Genomic DNA, 23,105 nt, shown 5'->3' with positions numbered 1-23,105 from the left:
GCGGGGGGAGGGATCGCCTGCTGCGCGGAGAGAGAGAGAGAGAGAGAGCATGGGGGAGGACTGGAGGAGGGAGTTCCTGGGCGTGTTCCTCTCTCCTCTTATCCTACGGCTCGCTACCTCTTCTTCTTCTTCTTCTTCTTCTTCTTTTTTTTTTCGGGTTGAGGCGGCACCGCGTCGACCGCCACGTGTCCGTCGGCCGACCCTCGCGAGCGCCTTGCTGTGCAAGGAAAAAAAAAAAAGACGAGATTTTCTCCTTCTTTTTCTTTTTCTTTTTCTTTTTTTTGGGGGGCTGGAAGGAAGGAAGGAAGGAAGGAGGGAGAGAAAATTGGAATTGGAATTTGGTGGAGAATTTTGAGGGAATTGGAGAGGTGACGTGGAGGGATTCAAATCCAACGCTAAAAGCAAAATGGAATTTTTTTTCCCCCCCCCCCCCCCCGTGGGGAAGGGGACAAGGAGTCTCTTTCTCGTTTGGGACAAAGAGTACGCACGATCGAGGGTGGGGGGCAATGTCAATGGTCTTTTCCCATTTTAACGAAGGTATTTTGCCTCCTCCTCCTTTCTTCTTTTCTCTTCTTCTTCTTTTCTCTTCTTCTTCTTTTTTTCGCCTTCTGTCGGGGGTGATACGAGATGACCGGCCCGAATCGCGTCGTCGGTCGATACGATGCGGTTAACAACAGGGAATTCCGCGTGCGTGCGGACCGGATCGTATCGGGACCTCGCCGGAACCTTTCGCGTCGATGAGCGCGCCGTGCTCGGCGTGGTCGATTTAGAAAAGGAAAGGGCGGCGGGGCTAGCTATGTCGTAAGGCCGCGTTTGGTCGTCCGGATTTCTAAATAGGATAGGGCTGGATAGGATAGGATAAGGAATCCTGAGATTTCTTCATATCCTGTCCACTGTTTGGTGGACTACGGATTTAAAGTCGGATAGGATAATTTTTATTTTTATTTTTTGCTGTTCATGGGTCCGGAGGAGTCAGTGAAGGAAAAAAAGCCGAGAAATTTTTTTGGTGAAAGCGCACAAGGTGTGAGGATGAAGATGACGGCGAGTGGAGTGTAGGGTTTCTGGAAAAATAGGCATTAGAAATCCTATCCGGGTCTATCCCACCCCCTCCCTCGGATTTTTTTATCCGGGCTATATCCGGTCTATATCCGACCTCGTACTATCATGGACCACCGCCAAACATGGGATAGGATAAAACATATCATATCCTGATTTTTATCCGGTCGACCAAACGCAGCGTAAGAGGAAAGGAGAAGAAATGATTTGTAACTATCTATTTTAATTGGACTCCACGGATGAGTTCTTTATTTTAACGTGTCTGTCCTAGGGAGAGAGAATACCCTACTGAAGTTTTACGTCCCAGTGATCCCGAAATCCGGACGAGAACCAAGGTGAGGCTTTTCAGGGACATGCTCAGATCTAAACAAAAGGATTTATAGCGATCGGTTATGATTTTATTCGAATGCTAAAAAAATAAATTGTAACATATATGTGTGCGTGTTTTGATTTGTTTAACAAGAGATATAAAAAAAAAAATTACGGTATGTATCGGCGAAAAAAATTATCTATCGATACACGAGTCCCTCCTAATTTGTACTTTATCTGGACAAATTCAAAGGGTTTTAAGTACCGCGTGAAAAATGACCTCATCGATCCTTCTTAATTTATTCTAATCCCTTCCTAATCTTTTGCCTACGCCCAAATATTTTTTGACAATTATTTCTCTTTCGCTCCCAATCCTTCCCACCAACCCATGGGCATTGGATAAGGTTCCTTAGAGCTCAAGGAATTGGAAGAGTCTTCTGTGCTTATTGCTTCGTCCCGGATAAGAAGAAGATCGACGCGATTTCAACACGGCCAGCCTTAATTTTGCAATCTATAAACCGGCCCCCCCGACCCGAGAAATCGACATGCTAAGATTCGAGGGTCGTGGTTTTCATATCTCCGGTACAGAATTCGAGCATTGTACGTTATGGTTAAAGTCGTGACGTGGCAATGCACGGGACTAGTCGAATTCTCATTGATTTGTATTATATCGAGAGTTCGAAAGGATTCAAATGAAACCACCTAAAAAAAAGTGGAAACCAACTTGGTGTCTAATTGGAATCGCTACGAATTGGCAACATAAAGTGAGTTTAGTAGCCACTTTTTTTCTTCACACGGGACCTGTCCTTCGTCTTATGCTCTCGCCCCGAAAGGAAAATTCCTTTCCCATTATGGATTAGGGTTTGCTTTCCAACTTCGTTTTATTCGGATGTTCTTCTTCGAGATGTTCTCGTGCTTGGAGCGGATCTTGCAAGAGGGATTGGAATTCTGCGGGGCACGTGTGAATTGAGATTTTTTGGTTCGAGATGTGTTTGCGCACACGTTAATACGGGCGTCGAGCCGACGCGTTAGATGACGGCACGTGTCGCCGGGATCCACGGAGGACCCTTGGACCTACGAACCCCGACGGGAAAACCCTGTGTTCGACGAACTCGATGGGGAATCCTCAGGAGGACCCATGAGCCCGACGGGTAACCCAACGGGAATCCTCGATGCGATTGCACCCGACGGGGGCAATTCCTCGTCGTCGCGATAGTCATTTAGAACCTCGAGGCCGATGGGCAATGCGCCTTTCCGATTAACCCTCTGGAGAACCTCCTTCTATAGGACACCATTCCAATTGGCCAATTAGAGGTTGCGTAACCATTAGCGTCACACGGAAAACCCTCGTTGTACCATCTCGGACGGTCCTGCGCTCTACTCCGACGTAACATCAACTCAGCCGCGAAACGGGTGGGCACCGCACAATGGCCAATCCCACTAGCCTTCTCCTTGGCCATCTTGTTATCTCTTTGCGCGGGTCGGATTCGAGTTCCCGAATCTCGACCCGACCGGGGCGAGCCAAACTTGCGGATTTAATAGTATCGATCTTTAAATGTCTCACCTGCGAAAAGTTCCATATAAAAGTTCCAATCTTTTAATTACCTGCTCAATAATAATTAAGCAAGAATACTAGAACAGCCCATGACGCAGCATCAAGTCGAAATCAATAAAGCTATGTAAAACTTTTGAATTCATCTTTATCGAAATCCGATTGATGATGGGCCGAGCAATTCAAATGGCGGATTCCGATGCGATAGAAAGTTCATTTTTCGTGTCACGTTTTTTCACCTAAAGCGACCCTTTGAGACCATGTCGCTTCTTAAGGATGATAATCTTACCCCAAGATGATGCTGCACGCGGTTGTCTGAATCTTTTCGATCAACTATAGTTCCCTAGTTGACATGATCGTTGTCTGAACTTTGTGGTACGCGTGCGAGTCGTATTAGAAGACTTCCGCGCTGGGAGATTTGGTGTGATGTGGTGCGGATCATTTAGTATATCGTGTTTAGCCGATAACTCGATAATAAATTTTTAAGTGAATGCGAGTTCAACAATGATATATTTATATGGCGGAAAATGAATGATTTGGAAAACATTATTCTAAAAGATGATTAATTGTATCGCTTACAAAAATGAGTAAACGGAAAAATATTTTCATCATTCACAAAATATTAAAAAAGTATATCATAAATGGTTATAGTACTTCGCATGAAATATTGATTTTTTTTAAAAAGAGAGAAAATTTCAAATAAAAACCCGAAATGCTCTCATTTTTTCAAATAAGGACTTGAAGTGGACTTTGTGTTAAATAAGGGCATGAAGTGGACTTATGTTCTCAAATAAGGGCCTAAAGTGGTTATAACAGTTTCAAATAGAGGTCTCACTCCTCCGGTTAGCCAAATTTTCCGACTAACCAAAGGCATTTTCGTCCAAAAAAAATTTTAACATAAATTTTAGTTAAATTAGATTTAAAATTAAAAAAAGTTTTAAAAAAAAACAGGGGGCAAGGTTGGCAGCCAGCCCTCCCCGCCTGTGGTCGTTGCCCCATCACCAGTGGGGCGGTAGCGATGGCCAACAAGGTCGCTAGACCTTGCCTTGGTTTGGAAGAGGGCCGCTAGACCTCGCACAGGGCCGGCGGCCCTCCCCCAGACTTGGGTGAGAGCTACCGACCCTCGCTAGAGCCGAGAAAGGGTAGTAATCCTCTCCTAGCGGTGACCCTCACCCAGATCTAGGAGAGGGTCGCCGCCCTCTCCCAGCTCTGGCCCTCGCCTCTGGCCGCCGACCCTCGCTGAGGCGCTGGCAACCCCGTCGACCATCGTCATCGCCCCTCCGCCCATCGTCACCGCCTCACCGGCGATGAGGCAGCGGGGCTAGCCTCTCCCCTTGTTTTTTTTTTTTAAACTTTAGCTTTTTTTTCATTTTTTCATTTTTTGTGGAAAAAATTGAAAACGAAAAAAAAATCAAAAAAATTAAAAGACGAAAATGCCCTTGACTTCGGTGAGTTGATGCCCTTTTTTTAGATTGAGATAGTCACTTCAAATCCTTATTTGAGACAAGGTTCACTTCAGACATTTATTTGAGAAAATGATTACACTTTGGGTTCTTATTTGACACATGATTCACTTTAGGGCTCTATTCGAGAAAATAAGAACATTTCGGGTATTTATTTTGAATTTTCCCAAAAAAAAAAAAGAGATTTTAGGTGATTATCAACGAGTCAAAAAAGAAAAATATAAAAAAAAAAAATTAGGCATAACTTCTTCACCACCACTCCTCCCCCAGTCTGCCACGGTAAGCGAGTGAAAGAAGGAAGGAAAGGAAGAAGCGAAAGCTGTATCGGAACCCGCTCGTCTCGCTCCGAACCTCGCGGCGAGATCCTCCGATCGCCGCCGCCGTCCTCCTCCGATGGCCGCCGTATACAGCCTCTTCATCATCAACAAATCCGGAGGCTTAATCTTCTACAAGGTACCGCTCCCCCACGTCCCCCTCCCTCCTCCTCCTCCTCCTCCGATGATGATGACGACGATGACGACGACGACGAACCTTCGCAATCCGAAGATGACGCTTCGAATCTGTGGTGTTTAGGATTACGGATCTGCGGGGAGGATGGACACGAACGACAGCCTGAGGGTGGCGAGCCTGTGGCACTCGATGCACGCCATCTCCCAGCAGCTCTCCCCGACCGTCGGATGCTCCGGGATCGAGCTCCTCGAGGCCGACACCTTCGATCTCCACTGCTTCCAGTCCCTTACTGGTGAGGATCTTGCGCTGTGAGATTCTTTGTTGTCTTACATTTCTTTCTTGGCGCTCATTTTGGGGTGTGTTGGTCATGTCGTTGGTTGATCTAGCAAGCGAAAATGCATGTAGTTGTCCGTTAAATTGAAGGTTGTTTCTGCAAACGCTGGAAGAACAAGTGGGTCAATCTTTTCTGCTTGTTTGAAGAATTGCTAGTTATTGCAGTTCCAATAGGGGAGGTAGACAGTTTGTGCAATGTCCGGACTTGAACCGGTAATTATTCGATTTCCCAACACTCTGAATTCGCGGGTGCGCTTTAATTTTAGAGTGATTTAATTACCGATTTAGTCGCAATATGCAGATTTGCCATTGTGGAGATGATCTTCTGGTGTCCTATCATTGTCCCCTTTCGGATCATTTTGTTAACCTGCAAGGTTGGTTTTACAGACGTTTGCCCGTCGCTGTGCGTGCGAAAAAGAAGTAGAAATGGAACAGAGATGGTGAGATGTCGCTCGATAAGAAAATGTATCCGATTCTCCATGGATGTTGTTGGCAACACATTTTTGTCAATGAATTGTGATTCCTTTTTTTCTTCCCAGTTGACCTTCGTGCTGTTTTTGATTATTGAATGAACATGATCAAATCTTGGTCAAGAAGTTGTTGCTTGGATAGGACCAAGTTTTATAATAAGCTGGCTTTTTCGGAGTACATCGTCACTAGTTACCTGTCCCAGTCGTCAGCTTTAGTTTCGACCCTTGCAATAAGATATGGTAACATAGGGCACATTCCAGATTCTTTTAACGATGTTGGCAACTTGGAGTGTTGGGGACTACGCTTTTCTAGTAACTTGATTGTATCTTAAGCTTGAGGAGTCGTGGAAATTTAGTAGGCCTTGCAAGGAGGTACATCTATACTATTTCTGTTACCTTCATTTAGCATGTAAACAGTAACAGTCTGTAGCATTCTCTCGACCCTTTTGGGATGTGTTGCTTGGGTCAAGCACGATATGGACCTTGCAGTTGCCATTGAGATTGAATTTTTGTATTGAAATGTTTGTGCATGTGAAAGCGAAAATGACATGTGGTTTCAGCTGTTGAGCTCTCACATGGAATGAGATTGGTCTCTACCATGATTTACGAGCTTCCATTTTTTCCACTGAAGTTAATGCCGTAAGAATGTTCCCCTTTCAGGATATGAGTTTTTCTTAAGATCCTTTGATGCTTTCGACAAAAAGGGGAAAACCCTGCAACTTTTTGAATCTTAGATGCGCATAGGCTGAGTAGATGTTGGGCCGTCTTCTGAACAGTCAAATGTTAGGCAAGATATGTATTTCACCTCCATCATTTAGGATTGGTCGATCAGCTTTAAGATTGATTAGAGTGGGTTAATCTATCCCCTTCTGTTCCTTCCTATTAAGAATTGTTGACGGCCAGTGAGGGCCCTCCTTGTTCCTTATGGTATAGGTATTAACAGTGCTAGCTAATGTGTTCTCTCCAGTGACTGGCCGAAGAGAGGCGTCCTCTGTGGTTCAAACCTGTAGATTATCTGATACAAGTGCTGCTTCTGTTGTGCTTGTGCAGGGACGAAGTTTTTTGTCGTCTGTGAGCCTGGGACTCAGCATATGGAGGCTCTGTTGAAAGTCATCTACGAGCTGTACACGGACTATGTTCTGAAGAATCCCTTTTACGAGATGGAGATGCCAATTCGGTGCGAGCTCTTTGATCTCAACCTGTCACAGGCAGTGCAGAAAGATCGCGTGGCATTGTTGGGAAGATAGTGCGCTTAGTTTTCCCTTTTCTGGCAGAAAAAAGATAGCGTGCTTAGTTCATAGTTGATCTCTTTCTTCTTGAATGAAATTATATCTGAAGCATTGTGGTTGTGGTTAGCTTGATGAGAAGCATGTGCTCGGCTTAGCAAGAAATCTTTCTAACTAATTACGTCGGCGAGGACGGGTAACGATTTTCCTTGTTGAGAGACTCGAGACGAGGCCAAACGTGAGCATTGTAAATTGTTGGCTTTTTGCAAAAGCTTGCATTTTAATTGAAGTTTTTCACCTGTAAATTCAGATTGACAGAGCACAATCACAACTAAACCGAGAGTAGTTATTGCAATTTGGTAAAATTCAGAGGTTGACAACAGTACGTCTAGGCTTCCCCTTCTTCCAAAAGAATGCTGTAGAATTCTGAATATTTTGCGTCATTATAAGGATGGATTCGATAATTTATAATATTTGACAGGCGTAGATTTTTACTTCTCCTAGCCCATGACGTCCCAATCCGATTTGTTTGTGCTGATGCTCTGCTTGGTTCGTAGAAAATTCGTAATTTGGATAAAAAATTTCCGAATTATGGTCATTTCTATCTCTTACGAAAAAAAATTTAAAAAAAAAGTCTTTATTAATCCCAGTTTATGTCTAAATATTTATGTTTATAAGGAAAATACTTGCCATGGCAATAGGAAAGGTGAAAATTAGTATAAAAAAATAAAACTAAATGGTCGATTTTCTGCCAAAAAAATAAAAAGACAAATCGAGTAGGATTTTCACATTTTCCTAGTTTCATGCGTTATGTAACTTGATCGTCTTTTGTCCGTAACTTCCAAACCCCATTAGTTCATTCTCCCACAGGGCTGCGTTACTTTGTTCCTACCCATTACAATCGCCTTTCAAGTGTGAACTCAAAAGAGTGTTAGAAGTTCCAGCGAAAGAAATGGACATATTCTCTCGCCTTTCATCGCCACTTCAATTCTGTTATGTTCAGAGTTAGGCCCAAGCATATGCATAACTTTCTAAAGCAGATGAATCTTCCTAGGTGCAACGGAAATCGGTGCCCTGAACATGTCATTTTTCTGATAGCCAACATCTACAATCTGTTCATAATCAAGAAACGAAAGTATATTGAGCCCATTGTTGCGACACCGAAAGATTCTAACCCGAATGTTATCAGATGGAGTCTTGCTCCGGAATGCCACAGCATCCAATAAATTAAAACCTTGTGACAAAAATTGTTAGTTGAGATTACAAACCAGTTACACTCCACAGTTCCTTTCAACGGCTACATCTTAAACAATCTTTTACCTCGAGCCAAAGGCTGCTGCCCGATAGGAAATCAAGCAAGTCGGGATCAGACTTCCCTACCACGTTCACATGTGGGAACATTGATTTTTCATCTGTGCTGCAGCAACAACGAAAACTGCTCGGGGAAGGCACCCCGCAAAGTCGAAACGAGTTGAGGTGGCAACACCTGCGCTTTCAGGAGAACTTCTCGATGTCTTTCTATCAATGAGAAGACGAGTTGTTGGGTATCAACCTCCTCCAGAACGCCTATGTCGTATCATACAGACGAAAATCGATTAGCAAGATTATCACAAAGTTTATCCCGAGCATGAAAATTGTTAAACAGGAAAACTAACACCCCACGTACAAATCATTCCTCAGGTTAACCTTATGGTCACAATTCTTTGTACAGGCAACCACACCTCAAAGGTCAAAACTCGTTCCATTGAAATAATCAAAACATTTGCACACAACAGACGTCGCATTGTGCAACAAAAACCGTACTGGAATTTTTCCCAAAAAATATCTGAGGCAGTTTCTCCGAGTGCAATCTGAATTGTATGCAACCTGAGGGAGGGGCAAGAACTAATATGCCTGCACTTGGCTGCCTCGCATACCACTTGCTTGCCAATCAACTAGATTTAGGAAGATGTTGGAGACAGATGTTATGGGCTTAAAAAGTCCACTAGGCCCCTTAGCAAACCCTCCGTACCTATTCTTGGTCTAAACAAGCTAACTCACAAACCTTGAAGTTGATAGTACCTCCAAAAGAAGGCCTCAGAAAGCAGCCATCGAGAGCAATATGAAGATTCTACTTTATGGCTATCTAACAACCGCATGAGAGTTCTTAAGCTTGTGATTATGATGAAAGAGTGGATGCTACATCTCATCCAATTCAAATGTATGATAGTGGAATTCCATTGCAAGTGATTTAGACAATCAGGGTTGTGAAACATTTCAAGCAGATCAAGTTTCTAACTAAAACCATGAGTGTTTTTGCACAGCTTACAAGTAGAACACAGAACTTACCCAAATCAAGCTCAAGGTCTTCATTTTCGATGTCTCCCTCTTCAACGGCAATACTATCTTCAAGATCAATCGCAGCTTTGGCATATCTTTCCAGAAATTCTTCTTGAGTTTCTTCATGCTCATCATCATCCGAATCCTGGTACAATTTAGACACAGCTTATGGAGAAGGAAGCATTCTCTGAATAAATTTAGATAAAAAAAATTCAAGTAACCCTTTAGCCAAGTAGAATTTTCATGTTATATAGTCCTCTCATAGATTATGCTGCTCTGTAAAACTTAAGTTGTAACAGTTGTGATTCAACTGGTTCAACATTGGTCCCAAGAAAAAAGCCCTGTTCAAACAATTGAACATGCTATCCAATCTTGCATCAGTTATAAAGTCTCTGGAACTTAAATAAATAGTTATTTATTCTTTCAAGCAGCTTGAACCATAACTTATACAAGAAGACATGTCACCCAGCTGGAAACAGGTGCGAGCTATGTATTTTCTCTCCAAACTATCTCCACCATCAGTTCTCAAAACTATCTCCTAAAGCCAGAGAGCTCAAATGTTTCGAGAGGATAACCTGTTAGTTTTATTGTCAATTGCATCATGATGCTTCGTATATTGACCCAGGACCCTAATATGAATTGCAGCTTTAAACCATAGCTCTCTCTGCCAGTCTAATTAGTTAAAAAAGCATCACTAACATCAAGACACATATACGACCAACAATTCTCAAAGGGATCTACAGATACTGGATGAATTGTTATGACAGCTGACATTGGATAAGATCCCACTACTCTTATGCTTTGGACTTAAGAACCATCATTGCTAACTTTTCCAGAAGATTTTTTTCTTCTTTTCATTAGTAAGAAGAGAACCAGTAAACGAGCTGACCTCATAATCAGTTTCCTCTTCATCTTCATCACCACTTTCTTCTTGTACCTCGTCTTCTTCTTCTTCTTCCTCCTCCTCCACATTGTCCTCAACTTCTTTCAATTTTGCTGTTGCCTCTAGCAGTGAAGAGAAGCATTCACGACCTAAACCAGATGCAAAATTTCCTTGTTCTAACAACCTCTCAATCACCTCCACCAGCGCCCTTACTGCACAGTACCAAAAAGTCTGAATGACCTAATCGTTTCAACTTAGGTAATGGATGTATCTACAAAACAGAACTGAAAGACCAAAAAATCTTTATGGCATGATTTTTCGTAAAACAATTCAAGGATTATACTTCATAGTGACATAACCATGCTATGCATGGGCTTGCTATGTATGGGATAACTTTCTTATAGATATGACTGATTTTATACAGTTATGAGCAAGAGTTACAAGAGGAACTTTATACACTTTACATATCCATTGTTTATATTTTTCATTTGACGTGATTTTCATAAAAAATTTCGCTTAGTTTTAAATTTAACCTAACATATTTCTTGACATTTTATTTTTATATATATATCACTAGTTATTTTCACTGATTTATCGATATCTTTGTATTTAGCTTTATCTTATGAAAATTATAACATTATTATTTTCTCTCATCAATCAATCTATTCAATTAAAAATAAAGTCGAATTGGCATTTTATACTTTCTAAGAGTTAACAGTAAAAGTCTCTGTTTATTTAAAATCCTCCCAATAATGAAGCGCATTAATCAAGGTTGGCACAAAAGAAATATCAATATCTTCCATTTTAACTCCAGGTGAATGATGAGCCAATATCTTAAGGATGAAAAAGAATCAATTTGACTTCTGCCTGAGGATTCAAGGGTGCTACTGAGTACTGACCACATAACTTAATCTCGGATTCTCCTGATAGATGAATCGTACAAGAAGGGGAGGCAACCAAACATAATGCTGATACCCAGGCTGCAAAGCCACCATCTTGATTCCTTGTCAATATCTCCTCCACAGTATCAGGAAAACACAAATGGCATGATGCAATAACAAGCAACAAAGACTTCCACTGTGGAGAGGGCTGCTTGCGTTGAATTCTGTAGAAACTAGAAGATGCTGCCTGGCAAAATGCAATCGCTAATGACTGCTGCACACTTTTAGTTTCAGGTGAATAGCTTGGGGTATGAAGCAGCATATGAACGCAGGAACATGCTCTGCACATTGCAGATGGATATTGTGTGATGGCCTCACTTACAAAAGCTCCAATACCTTCAATAATAGATAGTGGAGGAACAGGTAGGGCAGGAGGTGATGGTACACGTCTTGACAAGAAATCAGCCAGCTCATATTCAGTGGACAGTCTGACAACTTCCTTAATGCAGTCAAAAACTGATAAATCCTCTGATTCTTCCCAGGCATGCCAGTCTGCTATGAGATGAGCCCAAAATAATAACAGTTCTGACACTTTCAGTTCTAGAATTGAGTTGATTTCAGTAACAGATAACATGATGGACCGGAGTAATGTTGATGCATGATCTATGCATGAGGGAGGCGCAGAAGTTTCACTTTCCTGAACCAACAGGGGGGAAGGGCCAAGTGTCAGGGCAGTGCTCCTATATTAAAACAGTTGCCATACTGTTCTAAGTTTAACCAACAAAATAAAAAACTGTGTAGAATGTACAGGAAGGATTAGAGTAAAACATTCTACAATAAGGTCCTCCCAGAAATGACTTATACAGACAGAACGCATAAGAAAGGGCTTTTATTTTGCTAATGAAATAAAGTGCCGCATGCAAAGGGTCCTTTTGATGGGCTAGCCCACCTCGATACCAAACACCTAGTACATTGGGAAGAAACTATACTCTGTTTATTGAAATTGACTTGAAATGATAAAACTAGCAAGCAAAATCAAATTTTCCAGGGGAACAACACACATAACGGTCTTATAAGAACATATTAAGGTAACTGGAAACTAACCAACGGATATTTTGGTTTGAGCCAAGCCTCTTGCAAAAGAACTGAGAAAGCTCTACCAATTATAGCTCGCCCAGATGCACACTTTTCAGATGTTTCATGCTCATTGGCTTCTTCACTTATAAAAGTCTCCCAACATTGAGCCATCACTGCCAAAGTTGCAAAGCTCTTTTCTGCTACCTATAGAGAAAAACAGTAACTTAATCATCAAAATCAATTACAACCAATTAAGGCCCATAGCTGCAAAGCACACGTACATTAATAACAGTACCAAACCCTCAATTAAAATAATCCAGGAAACTGCAGTTCTAGGTTATAGGACCCAAAGGAACTCCAACTCTATAGCATCAGACCAAAAGGGACCGCACAGTAACATGCAAAAACGAGCACCATCAGGTGCGACATTGGCTCTAGCATAAAGTATTATAGCGGTAGCATAATGAGTTTGAAACATAATGCAGGTTGTGAACAATTCACAAGGAAGTACACCCTGCATCATTGAACTCATATACTCCCAACAGAGTTAAGAGTTCAGGTGGTTTTAGACCAATTCATTTATGGTTGGTGAAATCTACCAGCTGAAAAGACATATAAGTGCATTTAGAACAAGAAAGCATAACAGTAATTCGAAAGGCCAGAGAAACAAATGGAAGAGATACAAATAAGAATAGCAATTAGATGGTCGGTCTGCAAAATGGAAACATACTTGGGGCCATGGCTCCATATTAGGAGGTAAAAACTTTGAGATGGCACCAACAAGTGGTAAAACTAAGTCTGGGATATGAACCGTGACACTTTCATTTCCAGCCTCCATTAAAGAGTTCAGAAGCTCAAATAAAATACAGCTTTCCTCGTCTTCATTACTGATCCTATTAATCACAACTTGAAGAAGTGGCAACCATTCAGGTGGAGGGTAATCATTCTGCCAGGAAAAAACTGAAGTCAGATTAATACATCATGCTGAAAAATCAAATTAAAACATTTGGCCATACAAAAATTACTGGGGCCCCACTTCAAATAGTTTAGCCATCGCCCCTGCAGCTGCAACACGGACAGGATAGCAAGAAGTATCCGTCGTATCTGTCATGGATAATGCCTTAAGCAAATGGGAATATACTTCTGAGCTCATATCCTGAAACCAAATGTACAACTTAGAAGGACAAGTGCTTTTATTCAAAAAGCACTCAATAAGAATGAAAGCAATATTGAGCAGTGAGAACTACACTAGGGGGGCGTTTGGCAACTTGCCAAAGAGTAAAAACTTCTGTTCTTTTATTCCCAGAATCAGTTTGGAAGCAGAAATCTGTTTGTTAAAATTTTTGTGCCCGAGCACAAATTTGCAAAAAATTGTTCTCAGAATCAGTTTTGGAACAGAATCAAGAAGCCAAAAAAAGTAGCTTCTTGATTCTGAAACGATTTTTCCATTTCTGATTCTTCTTTCTTTTTTATTTGTTCTTCATCTTCTTCCCGGTCCACTGCCGGCAACCGGCCTAGGCCGACGAGGGTGGCCCTCGTCGCCCCCGGCGACGGCGAGGTTGGCCCTCGCCGTCGCCACCCCCGGTGACGCGAGGTCGGCCTCGCCAGATCTGGGCGAGGTCGAGCCTCGCCCAGCCATGGCGAGGCCGACCTCGCCGTTGCGGGGGGTGGCGACAGCCAGGTCGGCCTCGCCTTGGTCGGGCAAGGCTCGACCTCACCGTGATCTGGCGAGGTCGACCTCGCCCGTCGCCGGGGGTGGCGACTGCAAGGTCGGTCTCGCCTTGGCCGGGCGAGGCTCGACCTCGCCGTGATCTGGCGAGGCCGACCTCGCCGTCGCCGAGGGTGGCGACGGCAAGGTCAGCCTCGCCTTGGCCGGGCGAGGCTCGACCTCGCCGTGATCTGGCGAGGCTAACCTCGCCGTTGCCGGGGGTGGCAACGGCAAGGGCCGTGACGCCCCGGCACCGGCAACCGGCCATGGCCAAGGAAAAAAAAGAAAAAAAAAGGAAAAAAAGAAAGAAAGAAATATTAAAAAATTCAAAATATTATTAATAAAAAAAAATTTTGTGTAGTTACCAAACGCATTTCTGTTCTTTTTCTATTCTAAGAATAGAAATTTTGGGTAGTTACCAAACGCCTTCAAATGCTTAGAAATTGTTCCCGGACACGAAATCAAAAAGAATCATTTCTGAGCAGAATCTATTCCCGGTCACAGAATGGTTGCCATGCGCAGCCTAGCTGACCAATCTAAATTACTCAATGGGTCAAACAAAACCAATTCTCTTGCGGAGATAGCATTCCTAAGGGTTATTCTTACTTCAGGTAGACAAGATGAAAGCTCTCCAACAACCCAGTTTGCAGCTGCCACCAAGTATGGCACCTTTTCTGATATCGTGTATACTGGAAGAACTCGTGTACGAAGAAGAGTTGCTGTATATCCAGGTTGTTTATCCCTTAAAAACTGTATTTGCAGCATGAAAAGACAGAAAATTCAGTTTATGCTCATAAAAAATGACAATTTGCACCACACAGCTGTTTGTTCCTTACATCTTCCAGTCCACCATAAGCTGTCAACACCGCAAAGTAACTGCACAAACACATTCAATAAAGGAGAACATTTAGGCTTCCCAAGACTGTACATTCATATTTAAAACTATCCATATAATACACTAAGTACGAACAATGATGATCAACTGGCTTAAAAATATAAAGCATAGAGAATGGAAGTCAAAATCGACAGTTCTAAACTTTCAAAAGGTGAGAAAATCACACCCATGAAACACATTCTTTGAATATTCCTTAAGGAAAATATGCAACGCTTTGAGCGCAACTAGGTCATCTCTCATGTATGTCCAGCTTTGATAGCACCAATTATTAACTGCAGATAGTCTTTTAGAAAACCTTATCATGCTGTAAATATCTTTTGGATATGCAGAAAACAGGAAAAGCATCTCAAGAAACAATCTAGTCGGTAACCACTTGATGTAAAGATGACCAACAAGAAGAGGATAGGTCCATGAAAATCTTATTATATAGTAGAGAGAGAGAGAGAGAGAGAGAGAGAGAGAGAGAGAGAGAGAGTTTACAAAATAATTGGATTAAAGAAAAAGCCTATCCCTAAGCATTCTTTAGCCATTGAAAATAGTAAACAGGACCAAAGTTTTTGTGACCTGTACTGCTTTACTTATAATATAGTTCACTCTCTCTTTAAGGCAAAGGAACAGAAGAAAAATCAGTGAAAAAAGTTGCTAATTAGACAGTGCCCAATAAGTCAATTTCTACCAAGTTTTACCAATCTGGATCCTTGGATGTATGTATAGGATATTAATTCCATCTACTCACTTATTTAAGATCGTAGACTGGGATGCATTATCATCAGTAGGAACAGGAAACTTGGACAAAAAGGGAAGAACCAATAACTCCCCCACAGAAGACTGCTGACTATTTCTCTTGTTCTTTTCACCTTTTTTACGCTTTGAAGAAGTCGATTTGGAACTCCCCATTGGAGGTCCCTGGAGTTAAAAAAAATGATAAAGTTAATTACACAAGCAACTTCCGCATGATCAATGTAAGAGAACCAAGCACCAACCTTTGACATTGACATGACACCAAGTAAATTTATTGCACTCTTTCTGGCAATGAACAAATCCTCCATCCATCCCGAAAAATCTTCCTATGTACAGATTAGAAGCTGTGAGAAATAGCTACTCACATATAAAGTGACAAACATATTTGATTAGCAACCGTACAAATTCAGATGGAAGGTTCTTCCTTATGTACTCATCAGCATCTTCTTCCCACTCTAATATGTCCTATTGCAAAGAGATATTTGAGGTAATTAGTTACAGAAGTAATATAAGGAGACAATCTGTTATCAGCTACTTTTCGACCACAATAGCAGAGATTAGAAACCTTACCTTTTCATTCATAGCCAATGATGGCATAATTGCTGAGTCCAATATAAAAGAGAAGTGTGGTGAAACAATCCTCCAACCCTAGTTGAAATGAAAAATATAGAGAGTACAAGATATATTTGTCAGTATAGAGAAGTGCAAAATCCTTTAGGCTGTTTGAATATGTTGATAAGGAGTGATTAGAACTAATCTAATGACCATCCAGCAAAATCCATAACTAATGTTTTCAAGAACTACTTTTAAAAGTACCCCAAGTGAGACCAATTATTACAGGATACATCCACCATTTAAAACTAAAATACGTATACCTGTGAACGATGTGTGTGTGATTGTGTCCAGTGAAGACTACTCATAAGTGTCATACCACATCCCATCCATTTTAGAACACAATCTGCAGAATGCACATTTTGGCAACAAGTTTTTTCTGAAGAAATTTAAGAGAATACTCCAGGTAACCACTAGTTAATTAGTTATAAACGAAGCTGAAACTTACCGGTCCAGTCTCTAGAACACGTGAAATGACATCAAAAGCAAGTGAAAGAATCCTCTCTGTCTGAAAATCTAGTTTCTGCTTTCAAAATAGAACACCTTATCAGCTGTTCAATCGATGAAGAAGCAAGTAAATAGCAAGTGCTAAAACCCATAACTCTACAAAGAAAAATGGAGCTTCGATACATAAACAGGTGAATTCAACTTTGATGAGCCGAAGTTTGAAAAGGCCCAGGAGAAGATAAAGAGCACTTTTATAGTTGCTCATGGTCTCACTCCCATCCCATCATTGCCTTAAGGGGTTCTAAGCAGAAACCTGCCTTACAGACTGAACGTTAACAACCTCCTTAGACCCTGGCCTTGATTGCACTTGCTCTCTCTTTCACATTTATAAGAAACAATTTGGTGAGCCAGAAGCAGCTAGGCATAGGAACAGGCGATTCCATCTACAATGGGAAAATTTTAATCCGTGCGGTCACGTATCTAGTGCCCAGATTATTCTTAGGACTAGCCAAGATGGACATTGATGGCCAATCAAAAGAAATCGAAAATCCTAGAAGACTACTTACACTGATATTACTGCTGTACTTGACGATACTTAAAGCACAGCTGACAATGTCGGGCATCAACCTGAAAAAATTGGCAGTTCCATACCATAAAAACACAACACGATAGTCTTCTGCTTAACAAAAAATAGAAAGTCATTTACTTATCGGAGTGTTTTCTGTGTCGAGTAATCAGCGCACAGAAAATGAGCAAACTTCTCTTCCCAGCTTTTAACCTCTGCAAGTACTCATTTCCTGAGGGCGCTACAGAATCGAAAGTCAATGAATCCAAAATCTCAATTAAATCACGACAAAATGAAGCCATGTGTGGAGCTAAAGCAGATGGCATATGTGACCTCACCTGCAGAGGCAAAAGACGAGCTTAATAAATGGATAAATAAACCAACGCATGAAAGGAAATGTGCCAAAAAAATCCAGCTGTCTAAATTTCCAGATAGAAAGCAACAATGTGACAGGTGTTTCAGTTGGCAGAAAAGGTTCTGCTGTCTCAGCTATTACGTTTTTCTTCTTCACTAAAATTTTGCTTCTCCAAAGCTCTAGGCTTGCATAAGTCCAGCTTCTTACGTGTTCATCATGTTCTTTCGTTCTTAGTTTATAGAGACAAAATAAACTAGCACCAAAAGTCCAGCTTCTTTTATGTTCATCATTTCCCACTTTTGATCATAGTTTATAGAGACAAAATAAACTAGCAACTAATAGGGAATCTGAGGGATACAGTGGTCTGAACCAAGGTTATCATATTAGGTTAATGACTAGTATGAGAAAACAATGAATTGGTCATCATAAAGCAATCTTTGCCTCTGAACGCTTTTGATATCCCAAAAACTTCAGTTGTTAAAGTGTATGGTGCAGTAATAAATAACGCAGACCGTCAAGACACGAAAAGCATAACTTACAGCAAAATGGATGCATTTGCATATGATAAGTATAATCTTCTCGGTACTTATATCAGTCATGTTATGGGCTGCTTTGACCTATATCAACAGCAATAAATTCATTATAGTGCACTTCAACGATATACGAGTGAATTAGTAGAGAAAGTAAAGAACTCACCTTTCCAACGAGACTATGGAAAACAACTAGCAGTGGTACAAGAATCTCTTCTGCAATCAGTTCTAGCTGGGGCGGCACCGGCTCCGCAACAACCTTTGGGTTCAAAAAGTACTGGCAAATAGAAAAACGTTATATTTAGTTTAACAAATATTGAGAACTCAAGATAAATACTACAAAACTTCCGCAGGTTGCATCTGGCTGTAATTCTGCAAGGTGATTCCTTTTACCAACTGGTTCTTCGGTTAAAGGAAGCAATGTGTGTGTGTGTGTGTGTGTGTAGGGTCCAAAACAGATTATACAACTGTAATGGCCAAAACATCACAGTTGAAATGGATTAGTATTAGCAAAAAACACAAACAAATATCTTAGAAGAGAGAAGTGGGCACCATATATCAATTGTCAAAAAGAAATCAGGTTGAATCAAAGCGGCAACACAAACCAAGCCTTAATCCACTAAAAGCGATCAGCTTTATGAATCCATTATGTCATGCACTCTGTTAGAAAATCCATTCTAAATGATTTAGCCATACCAATTGATATGGACCTTAGGAGAACCACACCCCAATAGCTAGCTGTCGAGGTGGGAGAGCCCAAGGCCACTTAACCACACATCAGAGTCCTACACCATCGGTGAGGGATCCAAGTCCCATACCTTGCAATTTGGAGGCATAGCAATCCACCACGCTCCACAATCCCAGTGCAGGTGTCGGGCTGGCTTTGCACCAGCCTTTTGCTTGTCCAAGGCCAACACTGCATTACCGGTGTCACCACCTCCCACGTCGCTCGATTGCAACCGGGAGGGATGGTGGACAGCTCTGATCCTATGTTAGAAAATCTAACTAAAAGCTTAATCCACTAGGTAAAGGGAGACAGCATGTATATAAAGCCTATATAAAATCCCGTACATAAGTTAACACTTGATTTTTTAGTAAGTCTTTAATAAGTCTTCAGTAAGTGCAAGGTACCCTATATATTTCCTTATCATTTCCATCCATGTATTTTTAAGTTTTCTGCTATTCCTTCTAACACATCTTCACCCCCACTTACCCTTAGTGTCGTGCAATACTCTGAATCCTATGTAGAATGGGGAGGGAATATTAAGTAATACACAACTAGCAGTTTAGCCCCAAATGGTATCACCTTTAGTGCTCATTTTGGAAGCACGGGTTATTTAAATCGAGTTGAGTCGTTACATGAGAATACAAAGGCTTTATTTCGATGTGAAAAACCCATCTCAAACGTGCTTCTCTCATCTTATCTCAACAGGAGCAACACTTTACATTGCCAAAGATCATTTATCATCCTATTTTTTCTTGTGTACTCGTACATCCAATAGAACATTCTTAACTCTACTCCACTAGTTTTGTACACATGTTGGTGTTTAACTGCCCAGCTTTCTGTGCCACAAGGCATTATTGGCCTTTATATCATCCTATATAATTTTCCCTTAAGTGGTATTGAAATTTCATACAAAACACCAAATGCACTTCTCCGCTTCATCCTAAAAGTTTGCATCTTATGGGTGAGATCTCCATTGATTTCAACATACTTTTGCAAAATTGATCCACGATATCGAAACCAAAGCTGTTAATATTCAAACTTCTACTCTTACTAAACTTACACAATATATTATGACTTTATTGACTTAGACTAAAACCTTTACATTCCATGTTCCCTCTAAATTTCGAGTTTCTCCTTTATACTCCTGCTTTTGCTTTATCTACTAACAGAATTGTCCGCGAAAAAACATAGATGAATACGTATCATCTCGAAATGTCTGTCAACTAATCCATCATCAGAGCAAAATGATGAGAACTCTGAGTTGACATGACGACCAAAGGGATAACAAATATGTAAAACCCAGGAAATAGGAGTAAATAATCTTACCACTATTCCAGCATAAATTAACACTATGTAAGATAGCTGTCAGAAAGGGATAACTTGAAATAATAAAAAGTGTTATTTGTCGCTTTATCTTATAGACATAATTAAGGGCGTGTTTGCTTACGTTTAAGTACAGGCAAAAACTACTTCTTTTGCTTCTCACCAAATTTTAAACTATTGTCTAAGGTTCAAAAAATTATGAATAGAATTACACAGTGGCCTACGTGTTAATTTCTATATATTGTGAAATTCGGGTGTTTTGGGTTAAATAAAAAAGTCAAAATGCGCGCAATGCAAAATTTAGATAAAGCAACGAGTAGATAGTAAAAGTCAATCCAGATACACCCCAATTGTGCACAAGGATGAGGAAATTGATCGGTACCTGAAAAGGCCTGATGAGTGCGTGAAGGATTGTGAGGGCATTGACAGTCCTCCATTTGCAATTTGCATTGTTACTAATTTGGTCGCTTTTTTGAATAGCCAAGCGTAATTCAGGCACCAGTTCAGGCCACAAACATTGCTTCACAAACTCGACTTCAGCAACAAACTTGAACTGCCAAAGGAGGATAATTTTCACGTAACTAATCACTAGCAGAACTATTTAGATGCACAATTGAGCATCGACAGAACTATTCAGGACATTTCTCATACCACTTCCACCAAAACCTTCAAAATTTCCGGTTCTACTTGAAGCAAAGCTTGCATGAGCTGATCCTTGAACTCCTTACCAACTTCTAATGACGGATTTTCACCGATGTTTCGCCTGATGTAGTTCTTAAGGTAAGTGGCAGCCGCAACTCTAAGACCTTGATTTTCACCGCCTATCCATCGAAATAAGAAATTAATCGGCAACCGATACTTGACACAAGATCAGGCATACACTGCCTAGAATCGGAATAGAAACTTTCGAATGCGGAATCAAACTGAAGTTCACACGAATAGGCAAAAAGCCGAGGTACATGCAACTCGCCCTAATCAATAAGCGGGAGAGGACAGAATGCACACTGAAACACCGTATCTCTTCCAAGTGCGATGGTCAATTTTTCAAGCGACCAGCGATATGCGAAACGGATTCGCGAGCATTTCTTACCGGTAGCGAGGGAGAGGAGGTGGAAAGGAAAGCGAGGCAGGGAGTACGCGAGGCGATCGAGAGCCGCGGTGGCCGTGCGGACGGCGTCGCCGCCGCCGGAGCCGCCGAGGGTGGCGGTCAGGAGCTGAGCCAACTGCCGGACCTCCTCCATCGCGCCCCCGCGCCCGTGCCTCTCGCGCGTGGAGGAGCTGCGCCTCGGGTTGCCGGCGCTCGCCGAAACCCTAGCGAGCGTGAGGTCCGAGAAGGAAGCGCGGCGGCGGAGCTGGTAATCGGGCGGGAAAAAATGGCGGTGGGGGTGAAATGCGAAAGACGATGAAGCTGGCTGAGGGAGCAAGAGGATGATAGACCGAAGGTGATATTTCGGGGTCAATGATTAACGCGAAAGAATAAAAATAGAGATTAAAAAAATTGAAAAGAAAAAACTGTCGGAAATGAGAAAAATTGGATATGCCTGGCATCAAGCCCACTTTACCTTTGAGCTAAATTCCCTAAACGATGCGCTTTTTTTTCCGAAACGATTCAAATATTAGATAAGTGTAGTGAAAATTCTAAAATTAATCACAAAAATATAATCGAGTCTGAAATTTTTAATTATATAATTAGGCCCTCAAACTTATCTAAGTTGTGCAATCGAGTACCTCGTCAGAATCGTTCGATTTGAGTTGTGAAAAATGCTAATTTGCCTTTTTAGTTGTTGTTTTATGATGTGTAGAGTTGGCTAGGCGCGGCGTAGCGAAATTGAAAGGCTTTGGAAGAGGTAGGGCCCGTTTGGTTCAACTTTCCAAATACTACTTGGGGGAATGCAAATACCTTTAATTTAAAGTCTCTTTGGGAAATGCAAGTGGCGTTTGGTAAAAAATCATTTGTAAAGCTACTTTGGGCTAAGTAGTATTTGGTAAATTTTTTTTTGCAAAAGGGCTTTGGGAATTATTTTTTTATTGAAAAAAATAAAACTTATCCTACCTTTTGCCGGAGCCGGCAGCCCGAGCTAGATCTGCCGCCAGCAGTCGCCGTCCGAGGCCAGGTGACCCTCGGCGACGCCTGGGTTGCGCAACTTAGGCAGCCGGCGCATGGGTCGCGCAACTCAGGCAGTCGGCTCATGGGTCGCGCGACCTAGGCAACAACCGCTTGTGGTTGCGTGACCCAGGCGGCAGATGGCCTTGCGCGACCTAGGCTGGCGGCGCTTGGGCGGTCGCGCGACCTCAGGTGGCCGTCGCCTGGGTTGTGCAACTTTTCCAAGGAACTGGCACTGCCACTCCGTTGAACATCCTCGAATTAAGACTCGGTTTTTGATCTCCCATGTTGGTTTTTTTTCAGGTTTCTCTTTCTTTTACTTTTTTTTAGGATTTTGTTGACATGGCATCCATTTGGCACCGTATCAATACCATATAGCCTTGAAAATAATAAAAAAGAAAACAATGCCATCGTTTTCTGTCATTCAAATAGGACAAAGCTAATGGAGGAACTCGATTACCCGAATCGATTTATTTTTAGGATTCGATTGCACAAAGTCTTGACAAGTTTAAAAATTTTCAAATTAGATTGCATTTATATTTTCCAAAGCCCCTTCGACAAAAAAATTGCTTTTCTACTATAGTTTTAAGAGGGGACGACAGTTTCTACCGTGCCAGAGAATACACGTTAGCACGGTCGAAACAAATTTATCAAGGTGAACTCTAGACAATGCACCGGGCCACAAATAGTCTCGTGTTAGACGAGGTTAATGTCTATACGAAGTAGACAACATCATAATCATATGGGTTAATATCATAAAAAACTTTAAACTGGTAAACCTATAACAAATTTACCAAAAACTAATTTTTTGATAAGAGAAAACCCCAAACTGGTACACTTGGGACAAATTTACCACAAAACACCCAAAACTGATACATCTGTGATGTATTTACCCTTAGTTAGCTTTAGTCAAATTTTATCGTTAAATTTGTTGACGGGAATTACACATGGTGACGTGGTATGGTGACGTGATAAGTCCATAGGATTAATATCACGAAAATTCCTAAACTTGTTCGGTTAATTTGTCACGAGCATACTATATCAGTTTGGGGTTTTTTATGGTATTAACCCTATGGATT

At 41.5% G+C, this 23,105-nt stretch overlaps 2 protein-coding genes across 8 annotated transcripts; one reads left to right on the top strand and one right to left on the bottom strand.

The window, feature by feature from the left end:
* Positions 1-4,633: 4,633 nt before the first annotated feature.
* On the top strand, positions 4,634-7,164 carry LOC115690624 (uncharacterized). The gene is made up of 3 exons (XM_030617038.2): positions 4,634-4,833; positions 4,954-5,122; positions 6,684-7,164. The coding sequence occupies exons 1-3, from the start codon at positions 4,774-4,776 to the stop codon at positions 6,878-6,880; spliced, it is 426 nt and encodes a 141-aa protein (XP_030472898.1). The 5' UTR covers positions 4,634-4,773; the 3' UTR covers positions 6,881-7,164.
* An 863-nt stretch (positions 7,165-8,027) lies between these two features.
* LOC115690620 (importin beta-like SAD2 homolog) lies at positions 8,028-21,366 on the bottom strand. Of its 7 annotated transcripts, none has more exons than XM_030617033.2 (21): positions 21,013-21,364; positions 20,574-20,743; positions 20,305-20,475; positions 18,039-18,149; positions 17,882-17,959; positions 17,129-17,325; positions 16,989-17,049; positions 16,424-16,498; positions 15,934-16,011; positions 15,766-15,828; positions 15,606-15,689; positions 15,359-15,528; positions 14,564-14,603; positions 14,334-14,477; positions 13,056-13,175; positions 12,750-12,965; positions 12,047-12,223; positions 10,961-11,639; positions 10,068-10,273; positions 9,188-9,323; positions 8,028-8,425 (listed from the first exon to the last, which is right to left on the bottom strand). In XM_030617033.2, the coding sequence occupies exons 1-21, from the start codon at positions 21,161-21,163 to the stop codon at positions 8,268-8,270; spliced, it is 3,285 nt and encodes a 1,094-aa protein (XP_030472893.1). In that variant the 5' UTR covers positions 21,164-21,364; the 3' UTR covers positions 8,028-8,267. The 7 variants fall into 7 exon arrangements, with proteins under 7 accessions (XP_030472893.1, XP_056168483.1, XP_056168484.1 ...); XM_056312508.1 differs by lacking the exon at positions 21,013-21,364 and adding an exon at positions 18,691-18,859 and having other exon boundaries at positions 20,574-20,714; XM_056312509.1 differs by lacking the exon at positions 21,013-21,364 and adding an exon at positions 18,691-18,788 and having other exon boundaries at positions 20,574-20,714.
* Between the last annotated feature and the right edge of the window lie 1,739 nt (positions 21,367-23,105).

This window comes from Syzygium oleosum, unplaced genomic scaffold (assembly GCF_021117445.2).
Source record: "Syzygium oleosum isolate NSW1041296 unplaced genomic scaffold, Sole_v2.1 Sole_v2.06, whole genome shotgun sequence".
NCBI lineage: Eukaryota > Viridiplantae > Streptophyta > Magnoliopsida > Myrtales > Myrtaceae > Syzygium > Syzygium oleosum.
This window is presented reverse-complemented; position numbering and strand designations above follow the sequence as displayed.